This window comes from Aphelocoma coerulescens, chromosome 3 (assembly GCF_041296385.1).
Source record: "Aphelocoma coerulescens isolate FSJ_1873_10779 chromosome 3, UR_Acoe_1.0, whole genome shotgun sequence".
NCBI classification, from domain to species: domain Eukaryota; kingdom Metazoa; phylum Chordata; class Aves; order Passeriformes; family Corvidae; genus Aphelocoma; species Aphelocoma coerulescens.
Window position 1 is genome coordinate 22,759,947 of NC_091016.1, and position 24,702 is coordinate 22,784,648.

The following is a 24,702-nucleotide window of genomic DNA, read 5'->3' on the forward strand; positions in this document are numbered from 1 at the left end:
TAGGCCTGGACAAATACACCCAGGGTTTTTTTGCCCCTGTTGTGTTTTGGTGATGCAAAGTTACATGTGAAAAGTTTTCCAAGCAGGGAGAGACCTCTGTGAGCCCATTCTGCAAGGCTGTCTGCCTGACTGACAGGGCAATTTTTAGATTGGGAGTTGGGGAAACGAGAGGAGCTGCAGCAGGTCAGTGTTAGGGGATTATGGATCTTTTAAATGCCTTTAAAACTGAAGAGAATCAACTGCAAAACTCAAAGTTGTAAAAAAGAAATAAATAGACAGGCAAAATTAAATAAATAACAGGCTTTAGACATACCATCTCTTAAAAATCATAGCAAGATGCTGCTCAGGGATGAGTAAGTGTGTGGAGGCAGAGCAGTGATAAACTACAGCCTTTGGTGGGAGAGTCCCCATCCAGCTGCTGCCTTCAGCGTCTGCTGCATGGAGGTGAACTCAAAACACTTGCAGAAGAGCAGAAGGATGCAGAGTGCTGGTCAGAACAGGTCATCATGTTTAACTACGTTACTGGAACAGGCATTGTGTGGAGGGAAACAGAGCACATATTAACTTAGAGCAGCATTGTGTTGGTCTTTGTCAAAACCAGACCACTGGACCATCTGGATTTGAGGGCAGATCCCACAGGGCCATGTGAGGAATTAGTTTTGTATGCAGTGTGCGTGTGTGTTACTGAATTGGTTGCTTTGAAGGAAAAAAGCAAAAGGGCTGTTTCCTGAATATCTATCAGAGGTTGCTGGCAGCTGTAGTTCAGAGCAGACCCTGTTGTCTGACATCTCCAGTGTGCTTGGCAGGCTGTCTGCAGAGCAATTGTAATGTCTTGGTTGAGGTAAAGCACATAGCTTTTAGGGGTAGCCAGCCTTGATTTAAGAAAAGGCTTTTTTTTAATAGAAAATCCATTACAACTGCAGGAAAGTGTTCATCACCATCTCTGTTAAAAATCTGCACCTTGTGTCTGCTCTTCATCTATTCTTCTTTCAGTCACTTCAGCTTTTCTACCAAATGAAAGAGCTGCCTCTGATCAGAAATTATCTACTCAGGCATTTACAGGCTGTGATGAAACTGCATCTTAAATGCATCTTACAAGGGGAGTTGGCTTCTCTTCTTTCTTCCTGTGTAGATGTTTTTCTGTGGCATTCTGCCTTCCAATGCCTGATTTCTCCAACAAACTTGAGAAACAGTGCCCAAGAACTGACAGGGGAGGGAAAGGGGAAGGGGAAGGGGAAGGGGACTCTTAACTGGTGAATGTAATTCTGACTTCTCAACAACAGTAAATGCCCAGCCTCTTCAGTGTCTGGGTGCAGCTCTTGCAGATCCAGGAATAAGTGAAGACAGAGAGCTAGGTAGCCAAATTATCAATTATTCCAGTGTCAGGGGGGGTTCTGAATAGACAAGATTTCTTGGTAAGCGCAGGATCGGGTATCCTGTTGTAAGAGAGAATCTTGGGAAGGAAGGTTTGCTGGGAGACAGGAGTGTTTGGCTGGAAGAGTTAAGAGGTACCATTTGCTGTTGGATTTCTTTCTGTGGTTTTTGACTTTTTTTCACCCTTCTGGTTCATAGTTGGTCTGCATGGTCAGGACTTCATGATTAGAATTATTCTCTCACTCTGGTAACTCATGGGCAGGTCAACCTGGCCTTTGGGAGGCAGCATAACTGATAATTTAGTGGTTCAACACGTGGCCAAAGTTACCTGAGAAATCTTTTCCCCATTTCATCTTTATGTGAAAGAAAAGGCAGTTTGGAGTATCAGAGAGGTGGTCTCCACATATCCTATGCCAGTGTACAACTCAGCCAAAATCCTGAAAATCAAAAGCATTTTTTGATTTTGTATCTCACCTGTTCAAGTGAATGCACAATTTCAAGGGATGGTTTCAGCAATACTGTGGTTTTTCTCCCTCTCCTTCTCCTCCTTTATTTTTGAAAGGAAATATTGACCCTGGTTCACCTGACTAGAGAGCTCCTTCCTTTCATGGACCCTTTTCAGCTGCCTGCAGTGATATCCTACACTTGTCTTTTCTTGCTTTCAAGCTCATGCAACAGTGATGGAGTCTGTGACACAGTGGGTGAGGAGGAGGAAGAGACCTGCTGGCCACTGCTGGGGTGGAGTAGAGAAATGGGCAAATGATCAGGAAACTGGCTCATGGCAGAGGAAAAGCAATCGTGTCATTAACCAGCACATCTATGTTTCTCTCTTTTGCTGTTCCAGAGCGATTACTCAAGTGACACGGAGAGTGAAGACAACTTCCTGATGATGCCACCAAGGGATCATCTTGGCCTCACTGTGTTCTCCATGCTCTGCTGCTTCTGGCCACTGGGAATTGCTGCCTTCTACCTGTCCCATGAGGTAATGTTAGAACATCTGCCAGACATTCTGGAGGATAGTGGAAGGTAGTTCAAGGGGAAGGTGTCTTCCCCGCCTGGATATGTCTCTGTGGTAGTGGTGGTTGCCCTTTGAGATACTTTGCTGAGGGAGGTGTCTACAAAATATTTTAGCTTTTAGTTGGCAATGGTCACATTCCATGTCAGGTTATATGTTCAGCTAAGAATCCTCAGTGGGCATGGCTTCCGAATAGAAAACTCCCTTGATAGCTCAAATGCTTGGTTTTCCCATTGGGAAAACAGATATACTTGTCCCAAGATGAAAATTTCGAATATCCTTCCAGGAGTATAATTTCCATTCTGCAGATGGGAATTTGTTTTCCAGAAACCATTTCCTTTCCCATGGAAAAATTGCTCAGTCAGTTCTTCTTCTCAAATTTTAATATGCAAATATCTTTTTGCCAAAGAAGCGACTGTGTTTTGGTTTGTTTCCTTCACGAGACAGTCTTAACATTGCTTAACTTGCAATCAACTCGTGCCCATCATTTGTTTCGACAAGTATGTCCTCATAAGTGTCTGCAGTGTAATTACTGAGTCTCCCAGCATGGCAGATAATGTGAGGTGACAGAGAAGGAGTCACACTGGCAGCCTCATCAGAGACTGCAAGGAAACATTTGATTATATTTCTCTCTAGTGCCTATTGCAAACTACAGTCTCTGCTCCACAGCACCCTTCACATTCACCTTCTCAGCTGTCTTTCTAATCTGCCTGCACTAAACATCTACCAGCCCTGCTGATTTGTCAAACCAGAGCAGGCTCTTCAGATCTGAAGAATCCTACACGTCAAGATCAAAAAAAAAAAAAAGACAGAGAACTACTATTTTTTACTTCAAATGAACAATCTGTCTTTGCACTGGGAAGCCTCTGAGACAATTAGTGTTTGTCTAGTGGAAAATAACAAGTTCTGGTTGTTTGAGTTTTGACTGTTTGTGAGCTAGTTTTATCTGAGCGACGAAAGCACAGCACAGTCCAATAAATACAAAAAAACCCAATGTAATTAATACTAACAAGCAATATGGCTGAGAAGCTAAATGTATGAAGAACCAGTGTACAAAGGCCAAGGCATACAGCTGTGAACTGCTCCCAAGGGCCAGCATGAATCTCTAGGAACCTCTGACTTCCATGGGAGAATACAGAAGGTGGAAAAGGCATGAATACAGGGAAAAATGATGGTACTATGCTGAAGGACTTGGGCATTTGAAAATAAAAACCTGAGTGTTTTTTAGTGTAGCATAATGATGGAGAATAGCTGAATGTGGCTACCTAAACCTAGAAGCTGTCAGCAGGAAAGTCAGGCAGGTGCTTTACTTTTAGTGAGTTCAGAGGCTGTAAATGAGCCTTTGTTAGCTGATCCAATGGATGCATCCAGGCAAGTTGTAGCTAAATCCAGCCAGGGAGAAATACTGTGTTTCTGAGGAATTTCAACTTCTGCATTGGACATAGAAATATTGTCATCTCTCCCTACAAAAAAAAAATCAAAATACTTCCAACCTCTGTATGCTTCTCTCCTCGAGTCTTAATTCTCTGACCACAACAACTGAATAACCTGAGAACTGAATTTTCAAATCTCTTGTAGAAAGATGGTCCAGGATGTTCCAGGCCAGCAGAGACATATCTCTCTGTCCACTCCCTGAGTTCCCAGGGAGCTCCTTTCTCCCCCTACCTTCCCATTCGGCAGGTCCATCACAGCCCTGAGAAAACATGTGGTAAAAGCAGTTCTTTTGCAAAACCCCACATCCGACAAACTGGCGTTTTCCAGGAGAAAAATGAAACCAACATTAAGGCCCAAACCTCCTGTGACTGAGAACTTGCTGAGGTAGCTGGTACAATCCATCAAAACCCTGCATCTTGCTAAGCTAATATTGACCGTGCTATCAACTCATATTCTGACACATAAACCATATATGTGATTTCTATTTGTATAGGTTGTTCAACCTAAACTCCTGGATAACATCTGAGATCACTTGTTAATTCAAAAGGGTAGTCTAACATTCCCTCTTCTTTACCAAAAGTCAGAAGTATAGCTAAAGATCAACTCTCGGTACTCACGTTCAAACCTTTTTTTTTGCAGTTGCTTGAGCTCTTGAAAATTTTGTGTTTTCTAAAGTCTCCTGAGCAGTTCTACCAGAAAGGCCGTCTGGGAATAAATTGTAGCACATAGGAAATGCAGAGATGGGGGATGGATTCTTTGATGCAGTATGCAGCGCTGGCAGTGAATTTTTTTTTTAAATCTGGTCTGCTCTAGGTGTGGGACGCATTTGAAGATGAAGCCTTTGTTTGCAGAAGATGTATCTGCAGTACAGCTCATTCCAAAGGCATAGGTGCTCTGTTTATTCCAGCATCACCTGCCAGCACATTTATGATGCATTTGCCTGTGTCATGCTGCAAAACAGTTACGCAAGGTTGGGTGCTGTAAGACAGCAGAGGTGCTCTTTACCAGCATAATGATTGAATTTTGAGGGGTTTGGGCTCCATGAAAGCAAAGTTTTTCCTGCAGATGATGATTCTGCTCTGTGTGGGACTTACTGTCTCCACCAAGGCTCTTGCCAAGGTGCTGCTGACTTGGGGCTTCTTGAAGACCCTCTGTACCGAGGGTGCAGCTGTGCAGGGTCTGCCTCTGTGGTGGAAATGAAGATGTGCATTCACATGCTGGTTAGCCAGCAGGGAGGAGCAGTGGATTCAGAAATGCACTTTACGAAAGCCCAAAATGTTTTTTTTCCCATTGGGATATCCAGTTTTCCAAGAAGGATGTCACCTGGTGATCTTATCCCGAGCAATGCTGAGACTTGTTGCTTTTCATCTTCCCTCAGAAAGCAGAGAGCCTTGAGGCCATCACTGTGCTGTCTACTTATTCACTTATTTCCTTCTGGTTTTATTTGTGTTTTCCTTCCCACGAGAGACTTGTCCCCACTTCCTGTAGCTTCCCAGTCCTGTGCTCCTCTCAGCTCCACTCTCAGGGTGGGGCTCTGTGTCCCATCTTCTCTCACACTTGCTTCTTCAGAATGAGGCATGTCGGTTTTTAGGCTTGCCATTTTTTGGATTGTCTCATTATCCAACAGCTGAAGTGCTTAATCAAAGGAGTTTTTGTGCATTTTTCAAGGAAACCTTTGGAAAGAGAAAAGTAAATTATGCCTTTCACCAAAATCTCTCCTCCACAAACAATGTGTGATCAAAAAAAACCCTCATTATGTTTATTTTTTCATAAATCTCCACCCTCTGGAGTCTTGCGGGTTCCTCAGTTTTTATTTCCAAAGATATTTTTAGCATTGTATATTGTAGGCAAGTGCGAAGCCTCATAAATCAAAGAAAGAACTTTAAAAATATATCTTTTTTTGTCATGTCAGATTTACCACTGAACTTGTCAGATGATTTCTCAGGGGCTGTCAGGCTTTCTGGTTGGGCTGGGGGGTGGTGGTAACAATCTTGAAAGGCCTTTTTGCATGAATCCTCTTTTTCTCCCTGCTTTTATTTTTAGGAAAGAGAGCAGCACCATGTCACACATTTCCCTCCCTACTGTAAACAGAAATTCATTATGAGAGAGCTGAGCCTTTGATGGGATGAATGAGCTTCACTTTATATCTGCTCCCTTACAGAAACAAGAGCGTGCACAACACCTCCACCCAGCTCCCATGAACCCTCCAAGGACCTGTGTCACTGACCTAGACACACACCTGAAAAACCCCTCTGCACCCTTCTCCACATGCTTGGGCTCTCACTTAGCCTCCACATCCTCCCTGGCAGCAGGTGAGACCTGCCAGGCAACGGAGTGCACTGCGAGCACAAGGGAGCAATCACTTCCCTTCTGCTGCACTGACTCCCTGCTGTAATTACTTCCCTCGCAGGGGGATGCAGGGATGCAAAGCTTTGTAATTATTTGCTCACATTGTCTCACTGGGTAAAGGGTTTTCTACAGTTTTCACACAGAAACAAGGTGTATGTGACCAGGAAAAAAGAGTAGCTTGTCCTTCTTCATGGTAACTTCTGAAATATTTGGTTACTTTTCATCCAGTTTTCAGAGACGGAAGGTTTGGAAAAAAATTTGTATTTTGACATATTTCAGTAGTCACTGGGGAGAAGAAGGAAATAATATCCATATTCCCACTGGAAGGTAGCAGTCAATGTGAGTTCTAACTTTTATCAGAGTTTCAGTGCTCAGTATACATGTGTGGATTTCACTGTCTGTGCTTTTCTGGCATAGTGTTTTGACACCTAGTCCCATTTAAAAGAAAAGGACAGAGAAATAGCAGCCAGGTGTTATCTGCTGTTGGTTCATTAGAAAGGTGGCTCATAGTCCCCATATCAATCAGGAGCACATAAGTACAGCAGTGTGATACACCACACTTCACCAGACTGACTGGTGATGCCATGCTCTTATCTGTCCACCCTGCTTTTTTTCCCGTCTGTCCCACTTTACTCCATCAAAAAAATGAATATGGTCTATTATAAAGAGCTTGACACACAGCCAGGAGCGTGTGTTTGTACAGGAGATGCTGCAGCCTCTTATATCAAAGATGAAAAGGCAAAAGAAAAACAAAAGTGTGGTATTTTTCTTTACTTGGCAGTGACATGCCAAGATCTATACTTGCAGGATATGCTGGTCAGCATTGCTGAAGCAATGCTGGCAAAGCAGACAGGAGGCTTTTGCATTTTTAAGAGATTTTTCAGCACTGCATTATTTCTTGGTCGAAGTAATGCTTGGACAAAAGAACTGTCTAAAGATGATGAGCTTTAATGGAAATAAAAGGCCTTTGTTTTGCTGTCCTGGACCAGATACCAAGTCACACAATTCTTTTGCTTAAGCAGGGTGCTTTGAGTCACACAGACTGGGTATAGGGCACTGGTGTATTCTGGGGCCCAGTCTCTGCTGATTGTCACACAAAGGTTTGAGCTCTCTGTGCTGGTTACTCAGAAAGCAAATCCCTGAATTCTTTATCCAGCTCTGTGCATGTGAGTACAGGCACATCCAGGTGCCCTTCTACCCCTCTGAAGTGTTGTAGTTTTTCTGCTGCAAAAGGTGATGTGTAGAACAATTGAACCCGTTTGTGCTAGGAATGAGTGAAAATAGGTTAAAATGAGCACCTCCTCACAAGGAGCTGTAAAGGTCTTTTGAGGCAGAAGTTGTCCTAGAAGAACTCTGTGCCACTGTCTTGCTGAGATGGCACAGGGCTGATGGTGTGTCCTGAAAGAAGAGCACTAGTCCTGGGAGGTCACCAGGCCATGGACTTCTTGCAGAAGGTCACTGCTGGCTGCCAGCCCACACTGCTCCCCTTACTCCCATCAGGCAGGTGACAGATTTGCCAGGCAGAGGAGAATGAACTAGCAAGGCTTCTGTTCCCAGCCATGACACAGAGAGAAGCTGCCTGCTGAAGTAGCCAGCTGCATGTCACTATGTGAGAGTGCTGGCTTTCCTGTGCTTGGAAAAGAAGCTCAGAAATAGATGACCCTGGCCCCTGATTAGGGGCATTTGGATGACAGCCTCTGCCTCTGCAAAAAGCTTATGGCGTGGTTTAAAACATTCAAGAAGTTTGCAACTTCTGCTCCTTTGAGAGAAGAGAGGAAAGCTTCGTCCTGGATTGGGTAAAAGAGGATCTCATGGCCCTCTTCCCCCAGGCAATTCTACAGACAAAGATAGCTGCTCTGAAGTGGGGCTGATGAATTACCAGCATCTCCAGTTCTCATCTTTCCAAGCGGGAGCTGGCTGCCAGCCAGTGCTTTGCGTGTGCATAGACGTAGCTCCTGCCAACTTCTCCCTTTGGGTAGATGTCTCCGGAGGAGTGTTTGTCTGCACAAGAAAATGGCCATTTAGAGTGTGTTGTGTACCAGCAGAGACTCTGCATCCCGGCTGAGGTCATGGGCCAGGGAACTTTATAAGTGTCTTGTATAATTTCCTCTTCATTCCTCTTTGTCCTTTTGATCTTGTAGTTTTATTTCCAAGTCACGAAGTACAGCTACAAAAAGGAATTAAATTAATGAATGACCTGATTGCTTTAGCCCTTAAGCTAATTTTAAATAATTGAAAAAGTAGCTGGCAAATAACATTCCCTGGAGAGTTTAATTCATTATGCAGGTGTTTAATTACAAGGAAGTTTTGAGACAGAAGAGAGACCAACCTGAAGTGTTAGAGAAGATGAGGTACCTTTTTTTATTTTCAAGAGCATCCTGCACAACAGCAAGTATTGTACATGAATTTTTCTTTGCCAGTTATTTATGCCTCGCACATTTTGCTGAGCCAGACACAGCCCCAGAGACATGTCAATATAGTCATACTGCAAGGGTATAAAATATCCTGATGCCAGAAGGGTACCCTCTTCATCCTGCAGTTACTTTTTGTTACTTTGCTATTGACTTGTTGTGTCACAGTTTTATGAGATTGTGAGGGTTGTTTCAGTCCACAGCTGCCACTAAACTGGAAGTGTCTGTAGTGTTCACAAATTCACTCAGAGGCCTGTCTGGGGGAGACATCTGAATAGTAGGGCAATAAATCTTCCACAGAGTTGGTTGGGGTTCAGTCTCCATGACATTTAGGCAATTCTGACTAAGTTTAAAGAACTTTATAGTTCTTTAAACAGTGGGTTTTTAGTGTTTTGCTTTTTTTAAATTTTAGAGAGCAGGGATGCTTAGTAGGATTATGGAAATAGACTTGTTGGCAGGAATATGGAGGGGCTCTTGTTAGTAATCATCACTCATCTCAGCTAAATACTTCAATTTTTTGCATGTGCAAAGGTAGATTTTCCAGGAAGAATGATATTTCAGGAGAGGAAACAGAAGGAGCATGTTCACAGTCTGAGGGCAGAAACAGGGCACATTATTTTGCACCTCCCAATGTTTGCCCTGCTGAAAGAAGCATGAGAAAGAGACCTCTTTGCATGTCTGGGAATAGAAGGTGGTCCCTTCCTTCTGGCCATCCCAATGTCTGCTTCCATTGTCAGAAAGACCAGAATGTTTTGGAGGCTCTGTGATATGCTGAAGGTTTTCACATGCAAGGTGGTGAATGGTCTCCTTTGAAGTCTGCTGTGGCAAGGAGAACGGTGTTCATCCAGAGTAGTTCATTGGGTGCTGTTTATAGAAGAGACCTTTCTTTCATGTCATGCTGTGGCAGCACCCTTTAAAAAACAAGATTAGTGAAAGGAGGCCCTCTCACTTGAAGTTCGAAGTATGCAGCAGTAAATGGATGAGAATGTTTCTGAGGCTTAAGGTTAACGTTTTATCAGTGTGCAACATACTCAGAGTTTTTATATTCTTATCAAAGATTAACATCATGTACCAGAGACTCAGGGCTGTATTCTAATCTTGAATATACAGCTTGCTATCTCTTAGCATCTCTTTTGGTGAGGGCTTCTGAATTACTACTTTGTTTAAATGCAAGCAAAGGAAATTGATCACTTCTGATTTCAATCTACACATCTCTTTCAAACAGGCTGCAGAGTAACACTCTGAAGATTTGAATCTAGTGAGCTAGGCACCCAAAGATGCCTCCCAGACAATGGTAATTCTTTATTGAATTGACTGACTTCCCAGCAGTAGGAAAGAGATCAAGTTTTTATATATTTATTTTGGGACAAAGTACAAGAACCAGCTAAAAGGAAACGGGCTAGGATCTACCTTCATCTGTTCAGTTTGCATCTCACACATTCAAATATACCTATCAAGATATTTTCATCATGGTGGTAATAAAACTGTTACTCTTGGTAATAAAACCAATCTACAATTTTATCTTGGGGTGAAAAAAACATCAATTTTTTCAAGTGAAAATCTTCCCGCCATGCCAGTTTGGTATTAAACACACTCATTGTGGGTTGCGGTGAGCAAGGAGTTGCCAATGACATTTCCAAATGTTGCATTATAGCCATTTCTTGCATTATTTCTAAGTAGTGTGGAAGAGTCAGGGTTGCTCCTGTGAATGCCAGTCCACATGTCTGCAGGAGGACTCAGCTTCCTCCAAGACGATGGGCAGGACCAGAGGCAGAAGAAGAGGTCTTACAGCATCCTCTGGGAAAGGTGGGCTTGGCAGTCCCTGCTTGACTCCATTCCTTATCCTGCCATCATCATGAAATCCAGGAGAAAGGATGCAATTCAAGCCAGCTGTTACTCGGAATTTCCATTCCCAGTGGTGGCCAGTGGATGTTTCTGTCTGTCCCAGCATTATGAGGTGTATCACCATGAGGGATCTTTATGTACAACTACTGTCTCTAGCAAGAGGCATAGAAATGTGGTGGTGGGAGCAAGAAAGGCAATTTTTCTTCCCAGTTCTGTTTGGAGAGCCTTGTCTGGCTTGGATTTTGGACTTTCTGTGGCTCATTCATCTGATGGAGAATCTGTGGAAGGAATTGTGGAGAATTCATTCTCCACAGGTCTCAACCAGACAGCTTCTCCCTGCACTCCCTCATCCTTTGCTCTGACAAGGATGTGCTGCAAAAGCTGGTGGTGGTCCTTGGGCTGATAATGGCAGAGAGCACACTCCAAATCCTCGCAGGTGTGATAACCCAGGAAATGGGCTTTGGTCCAGAGTCACACGGGACTTTGTACTAATTTAAACAGTAACTGTCCCAGCCTGAGATTTCTGAATTTAATTCAAGACACCACACTCAGTCATTGTTCCAAAAGTGTCCTCATTCCTTGACCTTGTCGCACAGATGGCATTGTTCTGAGCAGGTTTCTACAGGCTGTAATTAATTAAGCAATTAATTAGGAGCCCTGGTTTACACGGACGCTATTGTAAAGCGAGAACTTGTGTGACCTCATGGGACCTTGTCACAGTGTTGGTCCCAAGAACGTCCAAGTAATCTGTGCTGGGGATTCAGCGTGTTCACCCAGTCTCAGTTTGACTGACCTGAGCGTCACCTGGGCCTGTCCTGATGTGTCCTCAGGATGTCACACATAATTGCAAGGTTCACTTTGTTAAATGTGGTGCAGCCCACGCTGTCCTGTGACATTCGCTCTATATCGTTGAGAACAGAGATTTCTTGTTTCCCAGCACATTCAGTATCCCCCACAGTCAAAATCCATATTTAAATCCCAAAGTCATTGGCTCTTATTCTTACCATATCTGACTTTGTTCTGTCAAAACTTGAGCAATTTTTCCTCAATCAACCTTGTTTCAAAGCTTCAGATATTGTGATTCTGATTGTGTCAAGTAAGATTGTTCCCCCTAGCAATTTGCAACCAGAGGATCAATGGCAAAATATAGAAATACCACCATTTGTAAACTCTGGCAACGTGACTTTCTATTTATTCTTTTCACCACATGCACAGCAGAATCGTGGAGTCTGTTTTAGGAGAGAGGAGGGGAGAAAAATCAAAAGTGGAAAAAGGAGAGACCTGCTGGGAGGCGGCTTGAACCTTGTCTGTGTAACCCTCCCAAATTGTAGGAAGTCCTTTAATCAGCTCAAGGCGCCTTTGGTGTCTCCTGTAAAACTGTGTCACTGTGAGTTATGACATGTCAAGGAAAATCCTGACTTCTTGCCTTAAAAAGAAACAAGCCAGAGACAGCAGTGCTCTGAAAGGCATAGACAGCTATGCCAAGGGAATCTCAACAGGGCATTTCAGCCAGCCCAGACAGAAGGGATGCTCCGTTAAGCAGCCAGAACAAGAACTGCTGCTAAAGACAGCAGTTAAGTGTTTTAGTTGGTGTTTGGATGTAGCTGTGGTGGAGACATTGCTGATTTGTTTTTGATGGTGAAAGTTCTCTAAGTTGCTGAAAGACCACATTGTTCTGCTTTGCATATGCAGGAGAAAGCCTCTCACTTTTCTCTAGTAAGTTGATTTAAGAGAGAGGGGACACGTATTTTGTAGAAAGCAAATTAAAGGGGTTTTTGTTAATGATAAATGGCTGAGCTTAATTTAATTTACTACTGATTCCAAGGAAAGGAAAGAGAACCATGATGTCATGTCTTTTTAGCTCCATTCAAATGTTTCATCACCTCTTTTTCAGACTGAAATGACTCGTGAAATCAGAGACACTACACATAGCAAAGACTTTTAAGTTCATCTTGTCCATCTGTCTGGCACCACCATGTTCTTATTCAGAATGGTAAACAAGAAAACTACTTTAGAGACAGACACTCTTAAAGATTGGGGCATACTAAAAAATTCTTTACTCATTTTTGTACATCGCCCTGGGTCTGAAAGCAGAGCCCATGAAGTCAATGTGATTGAATTCAATGCCACATAGCACCGAGTAAGGCTTACATCACTTCTTACAACTGCTCTGTCATGTGTTGTTTGCTGATTTCCTTTTACATTTAGTGGGTTACTTTTCAGACCTAATGGCTTTCATGACTCACTGTGAACAATAAAGCCCTAGAGAATCCTTAATGGGTGACATCCCTGGCTGGGCACATCAGGTTGAAGGGTAAAAAATACAGCTGCTGGAAAGAAAGATCTGCTGGAAATCCAGAGCATGAAAGGCAGGCTGTAGAACAAAAGCTGGTGGAAGAGAAAGGGTCTGTTATCCCACCCTTTTACAGAACCTGGCATACTCCAACCGTGATACTGCTAAGGAAAGGCTGAGGGACACACATCAGTGACTTCTCAGGAGCTGCAGTCACATACAAGCCAGCCATCCTCTCTGCCTCTCCTTGCACATTCATTACTGCTGTTGTGACGTCTCTGCTGTCACTGCTGACTGAAAACCCTGGGTGCTCTGGCTGTCCTGAGAGCACTTCTGTCAGAGCTGGCAGTGTGGCTTTGCATGAGCAAACACCAGCACCTACGCTGCTGGACAGCTACTTTTTCAACTTGTTTTATGGCACACGTGTTCTCTAGCATCGTGAGAACCCACTGGAAATCGTTATCCACAAGGCAACACGTGAAAACCCAATCCATCTCCGGTGACACGTGCCTGCTCAGCTCCCAGGAACACTTTCACTGTGGCCTCAGCAGCTTGTGGGCATGGGCTAATTCTTCCCGCTGGAGCAGAAGGGACTGGGACAGCTGCTTCCCCTCCACATGGATTCCCTGACTTCCCTGGTTAGCTGTCTGTGACAGGGATCTCTGGGAGAGCTCGCTGCCTCTGAGCCCCTGCAAGGAAGGATCATTAGCATGTAGCCTGTCTACCTGTGCAAAATGATATCTCTATACCTGCCAGCAATGGAGAACCATATCAACACCCAGTTGGACTCCATTTATATGGCTCTCAGGAGGCAGATCTCTCTTGAGATGGAATTATGTGCCACTGATCATTTCAGCTGCCAGGGCTGCTCATTAGTTCACAAAATAGTTTTTTTTCCCCTACTGAAACATCTTCAAACAGCATCTTTCACAGCCATTGAATCTGCTTCCTTGAGTGTCAGGATATATGTGGAAGGGTGCTTTTGTACAGTTAGGAGCAGGGATCTCATTTCTGGTGCAAAATCACAGCTAGGAATAAAGGTCTTGAGGTATTAAACCCATTTTGTCATGGCCTCATTCTCACCCTTATCTTGACACTTCCTTTGGTCAACTAAAATTTCTTGAGTAAGTCTCCTTATATTTGGGATATATTGGTCTTGTATTGGGAATGCCCAGTACCCTTGGTCCCTTCCATTAGCTGTGCCCCCTCTTCATTCTTCTCTTATCTCTGCAAACAGAGACATGCCACCAAAAGCAATTATGGGCCCCCCCGGCTTCAACAGGGCTGATGGTGCTGGATCCCATGAGGGAGTATTACGTGGCTTTATATTTGTGATTTATACAGACTGCACTGTATGGGTTTGCAGCCTCATCTGTGCACTTGCTGCTCTGCTGGGAGCTGTAAAGAAGAAAATCATGTAATAAAAAAGCCTTCTGGTCCTGACGTAAAATTCAGCACAATACATCTCTGCCTGTGCCAAGTCTTCCTTCTTTCTCTTGCCTACACTTCTATTGTGTGGCACAGTTACCAGGCTCATTAAATTCAATGTCTGAAGGGCAGCTAAGGCTCCTCAGTGCTGCAGAGCAGAGCTGGGAAAAAGGCTGGAGAAGAGCTGAACAGGGGGAAATTCAGGAATGCTCTCCAAGCATGGGAAAGGCAGGGAGTGTTTATATTCTTCTCCACACACACTTCAGGATGACTAAAACACCCTCAGTCCAGCGAGATGGGTTCGATTTCAGAAAAAGCTTTCGAGAGGTACAGAGGGTAAAATGCAATCACTTTACCTGGGCAGAGATGGACAAAAGGCTTCGATGAACAGCCAGGAATGGCTTTGCAGCTTTTATAGACACAGATGAAGATCTCTACAAGCTTTTAATTACTTTTCCTTATGCCTGTTTGCTATGCACCAGAACTGATTTATTAACATGCCTCTTCTCTGTGACTAATTTCAGTGGGAAAAAAAAGCATAGTAATTTTTAATTTCACACAGCAGCAATCAATCTCCTTCTTAAATTAGTTTACTGGCTACTTTGATATCTGGTGCATTTGCAGTCTTTTCCCAATGATCTTATTTACAGATCTTGGGGTTGGTGAGCACTGTCCTGTCCATGTCTCCTAGCCAGCTTTATTAGAAAACATAATGCCAGCGTTCTTCCAAGTCACAGAGGTAGGCAAATAGGCCTGAAAAGGAGCTCATTTCTTCAAAGACCAGAGAAGTGTTGGCAGCAAATACCTGGTGCCTCTTTTCTCCCACCATTAATTTCTCCTCCAACAGGAGAAAAACAACAACAACTCATTTTTCAATCTAAGAAGTCTTTCCAAACTTCAAGAAGTTTCCTTAGGACCAAATTCCAGTTCTGACATTTCAGTGCTTTTCATGAAGAAATGGGAAAGAGGTGGGACTGATGATTAGAAATCACTTTGCAGCTCTGGAAACCCTGCATTATGAGATAAGAGGTCTCCATTTCCCATAAATGGGTGCATTTAAGGCTCTAGGATTTAATTTTCTACTTAAGGTCTATACTTTGTTTCTGAGTAATGGGACAGATCAAGACTCTAGGCTGGTTCCTTCTGAATTATTCTTGATATGCATGAAACATTGTATGCTTTCTTTGCTTTCAGATATAATGTTCATTTTGCATGGTTTCTCACTTCTTCATGCAACCTTTGTGTCCTTCGACTGGTGAAGTGACATGAGATCTCTGTCACATTTGTATTGTGTTTGTGTTCACTCGGTCTGATGTCATGTTTCTCATATAATATTTTGGTGAATTTCCTAGATGGTGACCCTACTGCTTTTTTAGGATTGCAGAGATAAAGACTGTCTATTTTTAGAATAATATTTACTTATTTTATGCTTTATTTATCCTATAATCTGAAAATAGTAAGTAGTCTCCTCCATCAGGAAGAAGACTTCCAAGGGTTTCTTAATACTCCGTAAACCTGAATGAATATCTAAGAATAGTTACAAATCCATAGAGAGGCTGTGTTGATACGTTTCCAGCCATCAAAAAGGGTTTGACAGCTGGTCCAAAAGCAGAATGTTTCCTTTTTCTTCCCCCCTCCTTGCAAAAAGAGAACTTAAACCCAGCAAACAACACCTCAATGAGAACGCACGAGTCAGAGCAAAACAAAAGGAAACCCAAGTTTGCAGCTAAAGGACTCCATGTCTCCATACAGAATTGCTACCCTGGTTTTTATTTGTGTCCTTTAGTGGTGGTAGGGGTCTCTGCAGGAGCATCCTGGAGCTTCCTGGCCATGGAACATCCTGGTGGAGCTGCCTTTGAGCCACAGTACAGCAGAGAACTGGAACCGAAATATTTCCTTTTCCTCAGAACAGTTTTACACATCCCCAAGAAATTTTTACAGGGAGCTGTCCTGTTCTGTCAAATGTCATAATACAGGCAAACAAACATAAACTCATGGAGAAAAAATTCCCATCCAGGCCCTGCCAGTTGTTTCTGTAAATCTCAGGTTCTGCCTTGCAGGTTTACTGGTGAAGAAAGGGCTGTGAAAAATTCCCCCTGGGTTCTGTATTCCTGGGATGCTGGGGCTCTGTGTCTGTCAGCTGACAGCTATTTCCTTCATTGAAACTTACCCACTTAGAGCAGGAGCACTTTTAGTCCGTGCTCTGCCAGCAGTCACAGCTATTTTAATCACCCTCTTTTGCCAATTCTGGATCCTGCACATCATTTTGACATCCTCTTCAACCAGATCATGCAAGCAAACAGCTGCTTTCGGAGCACCCCGATCTGGAAGGTTGCTCCAAATTACAGAAGGCAGATCTGTATATTAATATTTAAGATCTGTCACTGACTGTGTCAGCCAGCCTGGTGGTTCTGCTGAGATCTTCACTGCACAAAGGAATGAACAAAGTAACAAAACAAACAAAAGGGAACTGAGATCTCTAAATCGTTCTTTTTCCATGGCAACCTTCCTTGAAGACTAGAAGTCTGTTTAGGGGAAATAGCTTCATGTACTTTCCCAGCCTTTTTACACTTCCCAGGGTATATTTCCCACTGATGAAGACTTCAAGTGTCCATTCTTTGATGTTATGCTAGCTCATTTTTCCAGCCTCAGACTTGCTGAGGAACAGCAGCACTGCCAGCAGTGATCTCCAGCTTTTTTGGATCCCAAAGAGTGGTCTCTCCTCCAAGCCTGGCAGCATTAGAGATGAGATTTCCAAGGATTCATAGCAAGATATATATAATGAGAATACTGTAGTCAGTCCCTACTTTGGTACCAACAAAGCAGTATGAACACTGGATTTTGTTTCATAAAATGGAGCCACAGAAACAAACATGTCTGGAGGTATTCTGTCCTTGGACCACCTCAGGTCTGTCCCACCGAGGTCTGTAACATCAGCTACAAATGCGAAGTCTGTCTTCCTGTCCTCTTCCTCAAACTTCCTGCTATTTTTTTGTTATCCTACAAGGATATCCCACTTTTGCATTCCCTCGGAAGGGACCACAATGGCGAATTTTTTTTGAAGCATACTTTCCAGACCTCTTAAAAGAGTTGGTGCACATTGGTCCTGCTTCTCCCTTTATCTGCTGTGGGAGGATGTCCTCACTTCTGTGTTCATGTGAGGAACTTGGGAAACTCTCTGTATGCCACTGCACACCAAGGGCATGGACAAACTCCAGTACAGGTTGAGCTGGTGCTTTACCACATCTGTATCCTCTCCCAGCCATAGTTGTGCTTCATCCCCAAGTGTCCTTGCTCTGAAGAGCTTCATTTGCACTCATTCCCAGTGAAATCCCAACCACGGAAGAGCAGGTCACCCAGGATCAAGGCTGGGTCTGGGAGGACCCAAAGCTGTCCTTAGCCCTGCTGTGTCACCTGAGATCTTGCTTTGCCCCTGATGGATGCAAAGGGCTGATCACATTCTTTGAAGCAAGACCCCTGAGAAGGTGTGAAAGTGTTCTTGCAGTTGTTGAGTGGCAGGTGGGGAGGAGAGCTGGTGCAGGCACTGTGAGGTGCCTCGGATCTGGCTGCTGTTGCTACCTGTGTGTCTTTCTAGCAGAACAGCGTTGCTAAGTTCCCCATGCAGCCCTGGGAGCGTGTCATTCTCTGTGTGAGTGGGTGTAAAAAAGCTGTTGCAGAAAGTTTCAGAAGAAGCTTAGCAGTGAGAAGAGCTGCAGCTCAGGCCCGTTTGCAAAACACGAGAGCCACCTCCGCTCCGCACGGGGATCAGCTGACACTGGCAGGAACAGTGCCACTTCTTCAAGTACTCTTGCAATTTTTTCAGTTCTTCACAAAAATTATTTGGCTCAAAACACAGGTCAATTAATCAGGATCAAGGCAAGGGCAGGATAGCACACCTGCCACTGGCCCCTGGTTCTGCTGAGAAAGGCCGTGCTGGAATTCTCACGGGTTTGGGAAGGCTGCTGTAGAGCAGGGTAGAAGTCTGAGCTGACCAAGTTCTCAATGCTTTTCTGAATCAAAGCCCCCTTGCCAGCCCACTCTGTGTTATGAAGACCTTCCCATTCTGATGGATTTCCCAAGAGATTTTTGAGTAAAACATACAAATGACAATAAATTTCAAATTCCAGAGAAGTTAAAGGCTGCTAAAGATTGCTGTTTGAGTTCTCCAACTATTTATTCTTGATTCTTCATTGCAGCAGAGCCTCTTATCTTTCTCCTTATCATCCATTTTCCCATTCCCAGTGCTCTTTGGCATGTTACCTAATACTGAGCTGGAGAAGGAAGTTTCAATCTGCAGTCCTGGCCAAGAGGGGAGACAGCACAGAGAAGAGATGAAGCACCACATCCAGCCCACTCTGGAGTCCCACACAGAACTTTGGTGCACACCGCTGGCAATCTGTCCTGCTGCCCAGGGCTGCCAAAGTCACCAACAGTTGTGGCTGTTCCACACCACCTCCCAGAGATGTCAGGAGGCCTTCTGGCTTCAAAATCTCCTGTTTCCTGGAACTCCACTCCTTCTTCATCATCCTAGATGTCTCTGGACATCTGAAGGCCCTCTTTCTGGCTAGTGCTTGCCTGTGGGACATATTTGCTGACACTCCCTGAAAGGGTATCATCAAGTGGATACTTTTCTTCAGCCCCCAGTATGCAGACACCACAGAGCACGTCTTAAATCTGTCTCAGCAGCAGGTTTTAAATGTCACAGAGACATTTGCTGAAGGAGTCAGGCACAGAGCCCTGCAGTACCACTGTCATCAGGAGTGGTGGAGCTGTGCCCTGGGAGAGTGATCTTCTATCTCTGCACATTTTACTTATGATGCTGCTGATGGCACGAGGAACCACGAGGTTACTCTGAATGAGCAGGAATAACTCTACTTATACAACAAGGAAATACCTCCTCCAGCAGCAGACAGCTTTTCTGTAGAGGGAGATAGAAATATAAGTACAAGTGTAGTATAGCTTTACCTTAGAGTGTCTTTGGGGTTGGCATCCTTGCCACTCTGAGAACCTCCTCTCTGAACTGAAAGGCAACAGAGGGCCTCAGAGCACACTGTAATAACATTTTCATCCTGTTCCAAAAAGTGTTGGGGCCTTCTGCTATTTTCTGGTGGAAAAGAGAAGTGTGGACAGCTAACTTTGTGTCACTAGGATGCTCTTGATAATGTCTGTATCACTTTTACTGCCACCAGCACTTGTCCAGGAAAAGGGTCCCTATTTTCCTAGGAGCTCTACGAATCAAAGACCTTGGAAATATTAAGAAAAATGCTTGAGCCCCTTCCTGAGGATAAGTGAGACACACAGAGGGAGACGAAGGCAACAATGGGAAAGTGCTGGTCACCAAGGCAGACAGTTGTTTTAGGCCTCTGGCAGAGTAGCTGCCATGAAGTCATTAAGCACTGAGCAAATAATTAAAACTGTTGTTCATGAATATTTCAGTGGAATATTTTTGGAGAGGATGTATTTCAGCCATGAAACATGTATTAGCCCAGTGAGGCAGAGACATGACAGGGAAAGACAGAGAAAAGGCGAAGGAGAAGTGAACAAGCAAACTCTGAAATTATTAATTATCAAATCTTTTTCCACTTGCATGACTTCCTGCTGAAATCTCCTGATGGAGGAATGCAACAGTTACATCAGATCAAGATAGGTTTTGGACCTCACTGAGTAACTCTCCTTTTGAAGCTCCATTGTGGAATATACTTAAGCATCCACACTGTTTATATCTTTGCATCCAGACTCTCACCTTGCTCGACTTGCTACCACCTGTGGATGGAGCCCACCATATTCTGTAGCCTTTTGTGTAAAACTGCAACTGAGTGAATCAGATGGGTGAGGTTAGAATCGCTCTGAACAGCTTCTGAGAAATTGGTCCACAGAGGCAGACCGGATTTTCCTTCACTACTCTGCTCTTACTTAGGAACCCACACAAGAGGCAGGTTTTAAAACCAGTTTGGCATTGACTGCCCCTTCCATCTGTTCCCAGCTAGCTGAGGTCTCGGGAAAACCCCGGCACAAGCAAATCCAAGATATGTATTCTGTGAGCTGTCAGATCCCAAGGCACACTGGTGCCTAACCTTCCCCAGGCTGAGGTGAAGCCCATGACTTGTATACTTTCAGCATCTCAGCTGATAGACAGAAATTTTTGCTGTGGTGGTGTGGCATGTGATTCCTGTCAGGAAAAGTGACATCCTGTATTTAATAGGGAACGAGAGTCTTCATCTGGGTTTCTCAGGGAAAGCAAAAGCAAACTTGCAGCACTCCTCTTCCTGCCTGTATGTGGTGGAGTGGTCTTGGACATGAGACAGCCCAAATAAAGGGACTTACATGTGGCAGGAGATTTCCTTCCCAGATGCTGCCATAGTGCCAGATGCCCAGGGTAGTACACCCTGCTCCCCATACCTTAAAAGAGAGGGACTGGATAGAAAGAAGCAAAGTCCTTTCAGTATGAGGAGGGGGGCCTGCCCTGATTCCTAAGGTTTGCATTTGACAGGATAGTCCTCTGTTCAACCAGGCCATCCTGCTGAGGCTTGCATCCCTCTTCACACAGCGCACCATATGGATCGGCTGCTCCCGCAGGGAATGTGTTTGTGCAGACGGGGACACAGACAAACAGCCCTTCACACAGGGAGCTGCAGCAGCTGCTGCTCAGGCTTGACCCACCTGCTGCTAGACAAGCCAAGGGGCTGGAGAGCAGAGCTTTTGATTCCTGTGATTCACTTCTTTTGGCGTAAATAGCCAGGCCAGTTAAACCACAGATGAGGAGACACTTCCTATATGTATGCAAAAGAATGAGAGGGAAAGGGAAAAGAAACAGATTTCATGTTTTTGTTTGTATACACTGGAAAAATTTTATATTAAAAAACCTGAGCAGGTTGTTGATGACTACTGAGAGGCACGAAGAAACATCCTTGTTAGCAATCTCTGCTCTCCCTGTTGGGCAATGAGGACTTATGTTTGTGTGCTAATGGGTTTCCACCGAGGAAAAACCCTGCTTCTGTGGAGCATTTTGTTAAACGGAGAAGAGGCCCCTGGGATGGCCTCTTTCTTCCACCAGCTATTATCAAAGCAGCAAATATTCTGACTTGGGGCCCTGGGAAGCAAAAATGAAGTGGTCCCAGAATGCCAACACAGGAAGCGCTGCAGCACTACTTCATCCTACTCCTTTCTCTTAGTGCAGCAATAGGAGATTCAAGGAGCAAGGCTGCCTCGTGAAAACAGTATCATGAGGTGGTTATTGCTGAGATGCTGGACAAAAAAAGCACCAGAGTTAGAGAATCCTTGGAGATCCATGCCTCAAGGCAGTTTACTTTTTTCCTGAGGTCAAGAATAGAAGCTGACTCAGTCATGATGGAGGCACTTTAGCAGGATGTTCTTGAAATCATGGAACTTAAACAGGCAGCTGTGTGCTACAAGACCTGCAGGGCTCCCTCATTTGCTCTTTTTCTTGTTGCCCTGCAGTTGTGGGGTCTTGCTGGTTTCCCTGTGGTACAGGCAGACAGACTGTTGGGAGAAGCTGTTCTTTGTACCTGGGCAGGTGACTTCAGTGTTCAGCAGCATCGTTTCTGGAGAACTACCCTGATTTATCACCAGCTTTCTGCCCTGCTCACTTGTGCAGTGGAAGGACGGGCAAAGCCTTTCTGGCTGCCTCTTGGTGCTGCTGGGCTCCTTGCAGCTGCACCCCTGACTGTCTTCTGCACACCTACAACTCAGCTCTTCCATGGGGGAAGAGATAAATCTCCTTGAATGACACCCACACACGTGCAAACCCTGCCCGCTGAAACCCAGCAGCGCTTGGCTCTAAGGGCTGCAGTTGTAGGAGGGAGGGCTTTTGTTTACAAGAGATTAGGGGCTGGTATCTGCTGACTACACTGGGATGTGTTTCTTCTGGAGAACATGGAGTTCTTGTCTTGCAGTTGCTGAGTCATAGAAAAGGCAGAGCAGTAATTTCAGGGTGCTAGCAGCTTAACACAAGGTTAGACCTTCCATTTCCATGCCAACAGCGGTGGTGACGCATAGCAATTAATTGCTCCAGGTCAGCTGGTGAACTTTTCCCATTGTGAAAAATGGGATCTTGTTGAGTCTTCCTATACTGAGCACAGAATTGAATCCAGAGATTCCAGAACACGTGCTCCAGTTTCTTCAGCCAGTGCTACTGGCACTGGTAGATGCTAATGGGTGTCTGGGTATGATGCATGTCTTACAGAGCATTTTTTTCTCCCAATTCTTTCTTTTCTCATCCAGTGATGGTTTTGGAGACTAGGCAGGAAGGATGCCAGATATTTTCTTTGTACTGCAGCTATCACACTAAGTAATGCAATTACCAGGTCTGCCCCACAGAACGAGCATCCTGGCCAGGAATAATTTCCTTAGTGTCTTCCTTCTCAGCTCTGTGTTTTCCAAAGTACATCCTCAAGTCTGGAGTCAGCAGCAGAGACAAAATACCCCCTAGGCCCAGAACATCTCTTCCCAGGAGCTTATTCACGTAGACCTCCCAGCCTCAACAAGAGGAGTTGATTCCTCAGTAGGATCACATTTATGCAGAAGAAACATGGGTTGACTACTGAAAAGCAATTAGAAATTGAATGCTTAATGACCCAAATAGGAATTTATGCACCAAACTTTTGTTGATTTTTTTAAGATTTTGTGTGCATATATATATATATATAATTTCAGAAAAGAGTTTATTTGAGAAATTTATTGTATCAGAAGGTGTTCAAAAGTGTTTTGGAAATATTTGGTCATCCCATATCAATACATTCTCAAGCAGAACAAAACAAATGCCTTTTTTCAACTGGAAAGAAGCTTTCTGCCTGCAAGGTTTAGTTAATGTATATATATATAAAAAAACCACAGAAAAGCTCAAAAGCAGCAAGAAATAGTTAAAATTATGTATTAAAACTGCTAAAATAACTTCCATAATTAAAAAATAATTCTGATAGCATACATTTGTGTTCAACGTATTTTTTACCGTGTTTTCTGCTCTTGGTCAGAAAGAAAGGAAAATTTTCATCTCAGTCCTTTGCCTTTATCTCTGATTAATCTTCAGTAGAGTTAGACTTTAAAAAATTATTAAAAGATCTCCCCTTTCTTCTTTTCTTCTCCTCTAGAACTTTTAAAACTTTCCTTCTATGTTTTTCCCTTCTGGAATGTCACAGCTGTATTTTTAATGCAATTAAATTAATTGGCAAAATCCAGACATTTTGTTTTATATGGGAAGGAGGTGTTAATCATTTTAATCAGAAGAGAAAGGGAACACATTAAATTTTTGAAATAAAAAAAATCAAACACCTAAGTGTCTGCAAGAAAGAGCTAATTTTGTCCAAGGTTGTTTTCTGTCGCTGCTCAGAGGGAATCCCAGACCTTTGAGACACCTGAAATACAGATTTCCTGACACTCAGCTGGGTTTGCTGCTGTTGTCTGGCTGGGAGCCAAAGTCAGGAGGCAGGAAAATGCTGACTCTGAGAGCAGGCAGATGCTGCTCCTGTCGTGGAACGGTTGTGGATACGGAGAGAAGGAACTGAAGCTCCTGGCGTTCTGCTTATTTTTGTGGACTGGGCTTTGTGGTGCCAGGCCTGGCCCTTCCTGCTTGCCCTGGGGACTTCAGACCACCAGGAGTTTTCTGGAGTTGAATTTAGGGCTTCCTGCTATTTATCCGTCTCCTCTCTATCATCACCTATCTTCAGTGTTTCCTGCTGTGTCAAATGTATCCTTCTAACACCAGATCCAGATTAACTGAGTCACTTTCTTCTTGACACACATTAGCAAACCTCCTTGCACCTTTTCAAAACCAAAGTCTTTCCTTGCAGGGAAGAAGAGCCTTGTTCATACCCTGCAAGGTGATGTATTGCAGAGCTGACTTATTTGAAAAGCTCAGTGCAAACTGATTTGCATCTTGAAGTGATACAATTAAACTGGTAAATATTCTGTGTAGACACTTTCTGTATCCTAGTGACCCTGTGATTTAGTTAGATTTCCTTCTGATTGATGTTAAAATAAAAGTTTAGTGGAATCCAAATACCTTGCAGAAGCCTGAGTTTGCTGAAGTCTCTGCCTTTCCCTGCAGGATTTTTCTGGTGAGAAGTGTGTAAAAGACACAGATCTCTCTCTAGAGGATCTTGCAGGCTCAGAAACAATGAGTTTGAGCCCCATTCTGTAGCCACTTTGAAAAAAAAATAGAATTCTTCCATTGTATTCAAAGGAGATTTTGGTCTCAGACCTTTGGAGAAAGTTTCCAGCTTTTCCTGGTGTTGTGATCCAGTGGGTGAGAGATGCCCCTGCTCGAGTTAATGTGCAAATAAGACCATATGCCAAAGTCAATAATACAGATTTTAATTAATAGTAAATGTGAGGTAGAGAGATAGAAAGAAATAGAAAAGATGAGGGGGTGAGAGAGATCAAGCAGAAGATAATCACCACCTGTCGATCCAGAAGCATCCTGTTGGTCCTTCTTCACCCTTCTTGGTGGTGGGGGGGTGTCCCAGAGAGTTGTTTTTCTGGGGGTTCCACCTTTATACAGTCCAAGTTCTGTGTATCCATGGGGCACAGATGCCATT

General features: G+C 43.9%; 1 protein-coding gene across 2 annotated transcripts in view; it reads left to right on the top strand.

The window, feature by feature from the left end:
• SYNDIG1 (synapse differentiation inducing 1) overlaps nucleotides 1-24,702 on the top strand; it is a 48,885-nt gene that overhangs the window by 15,541 nt on the left and 8,642 nt on the right. For both annotated transcript variants that reach the window (XR_011149701.1, XM_069009458.1), the window contains exon 3: nucleotides 2,219-2,356. Coding sequence is in view for 1 of the 2 variants with exons in the window: in XM_069009458.1 (XP_068865559.1) it covers nucleotides 2,219-2,356 (138 nt within the window). In the remaining variant the exon portion in view is untranslated. The remainder of the gene's footprint in view (nucleotides 1-2,218; nucleotides 2,357-24,702) is intronic.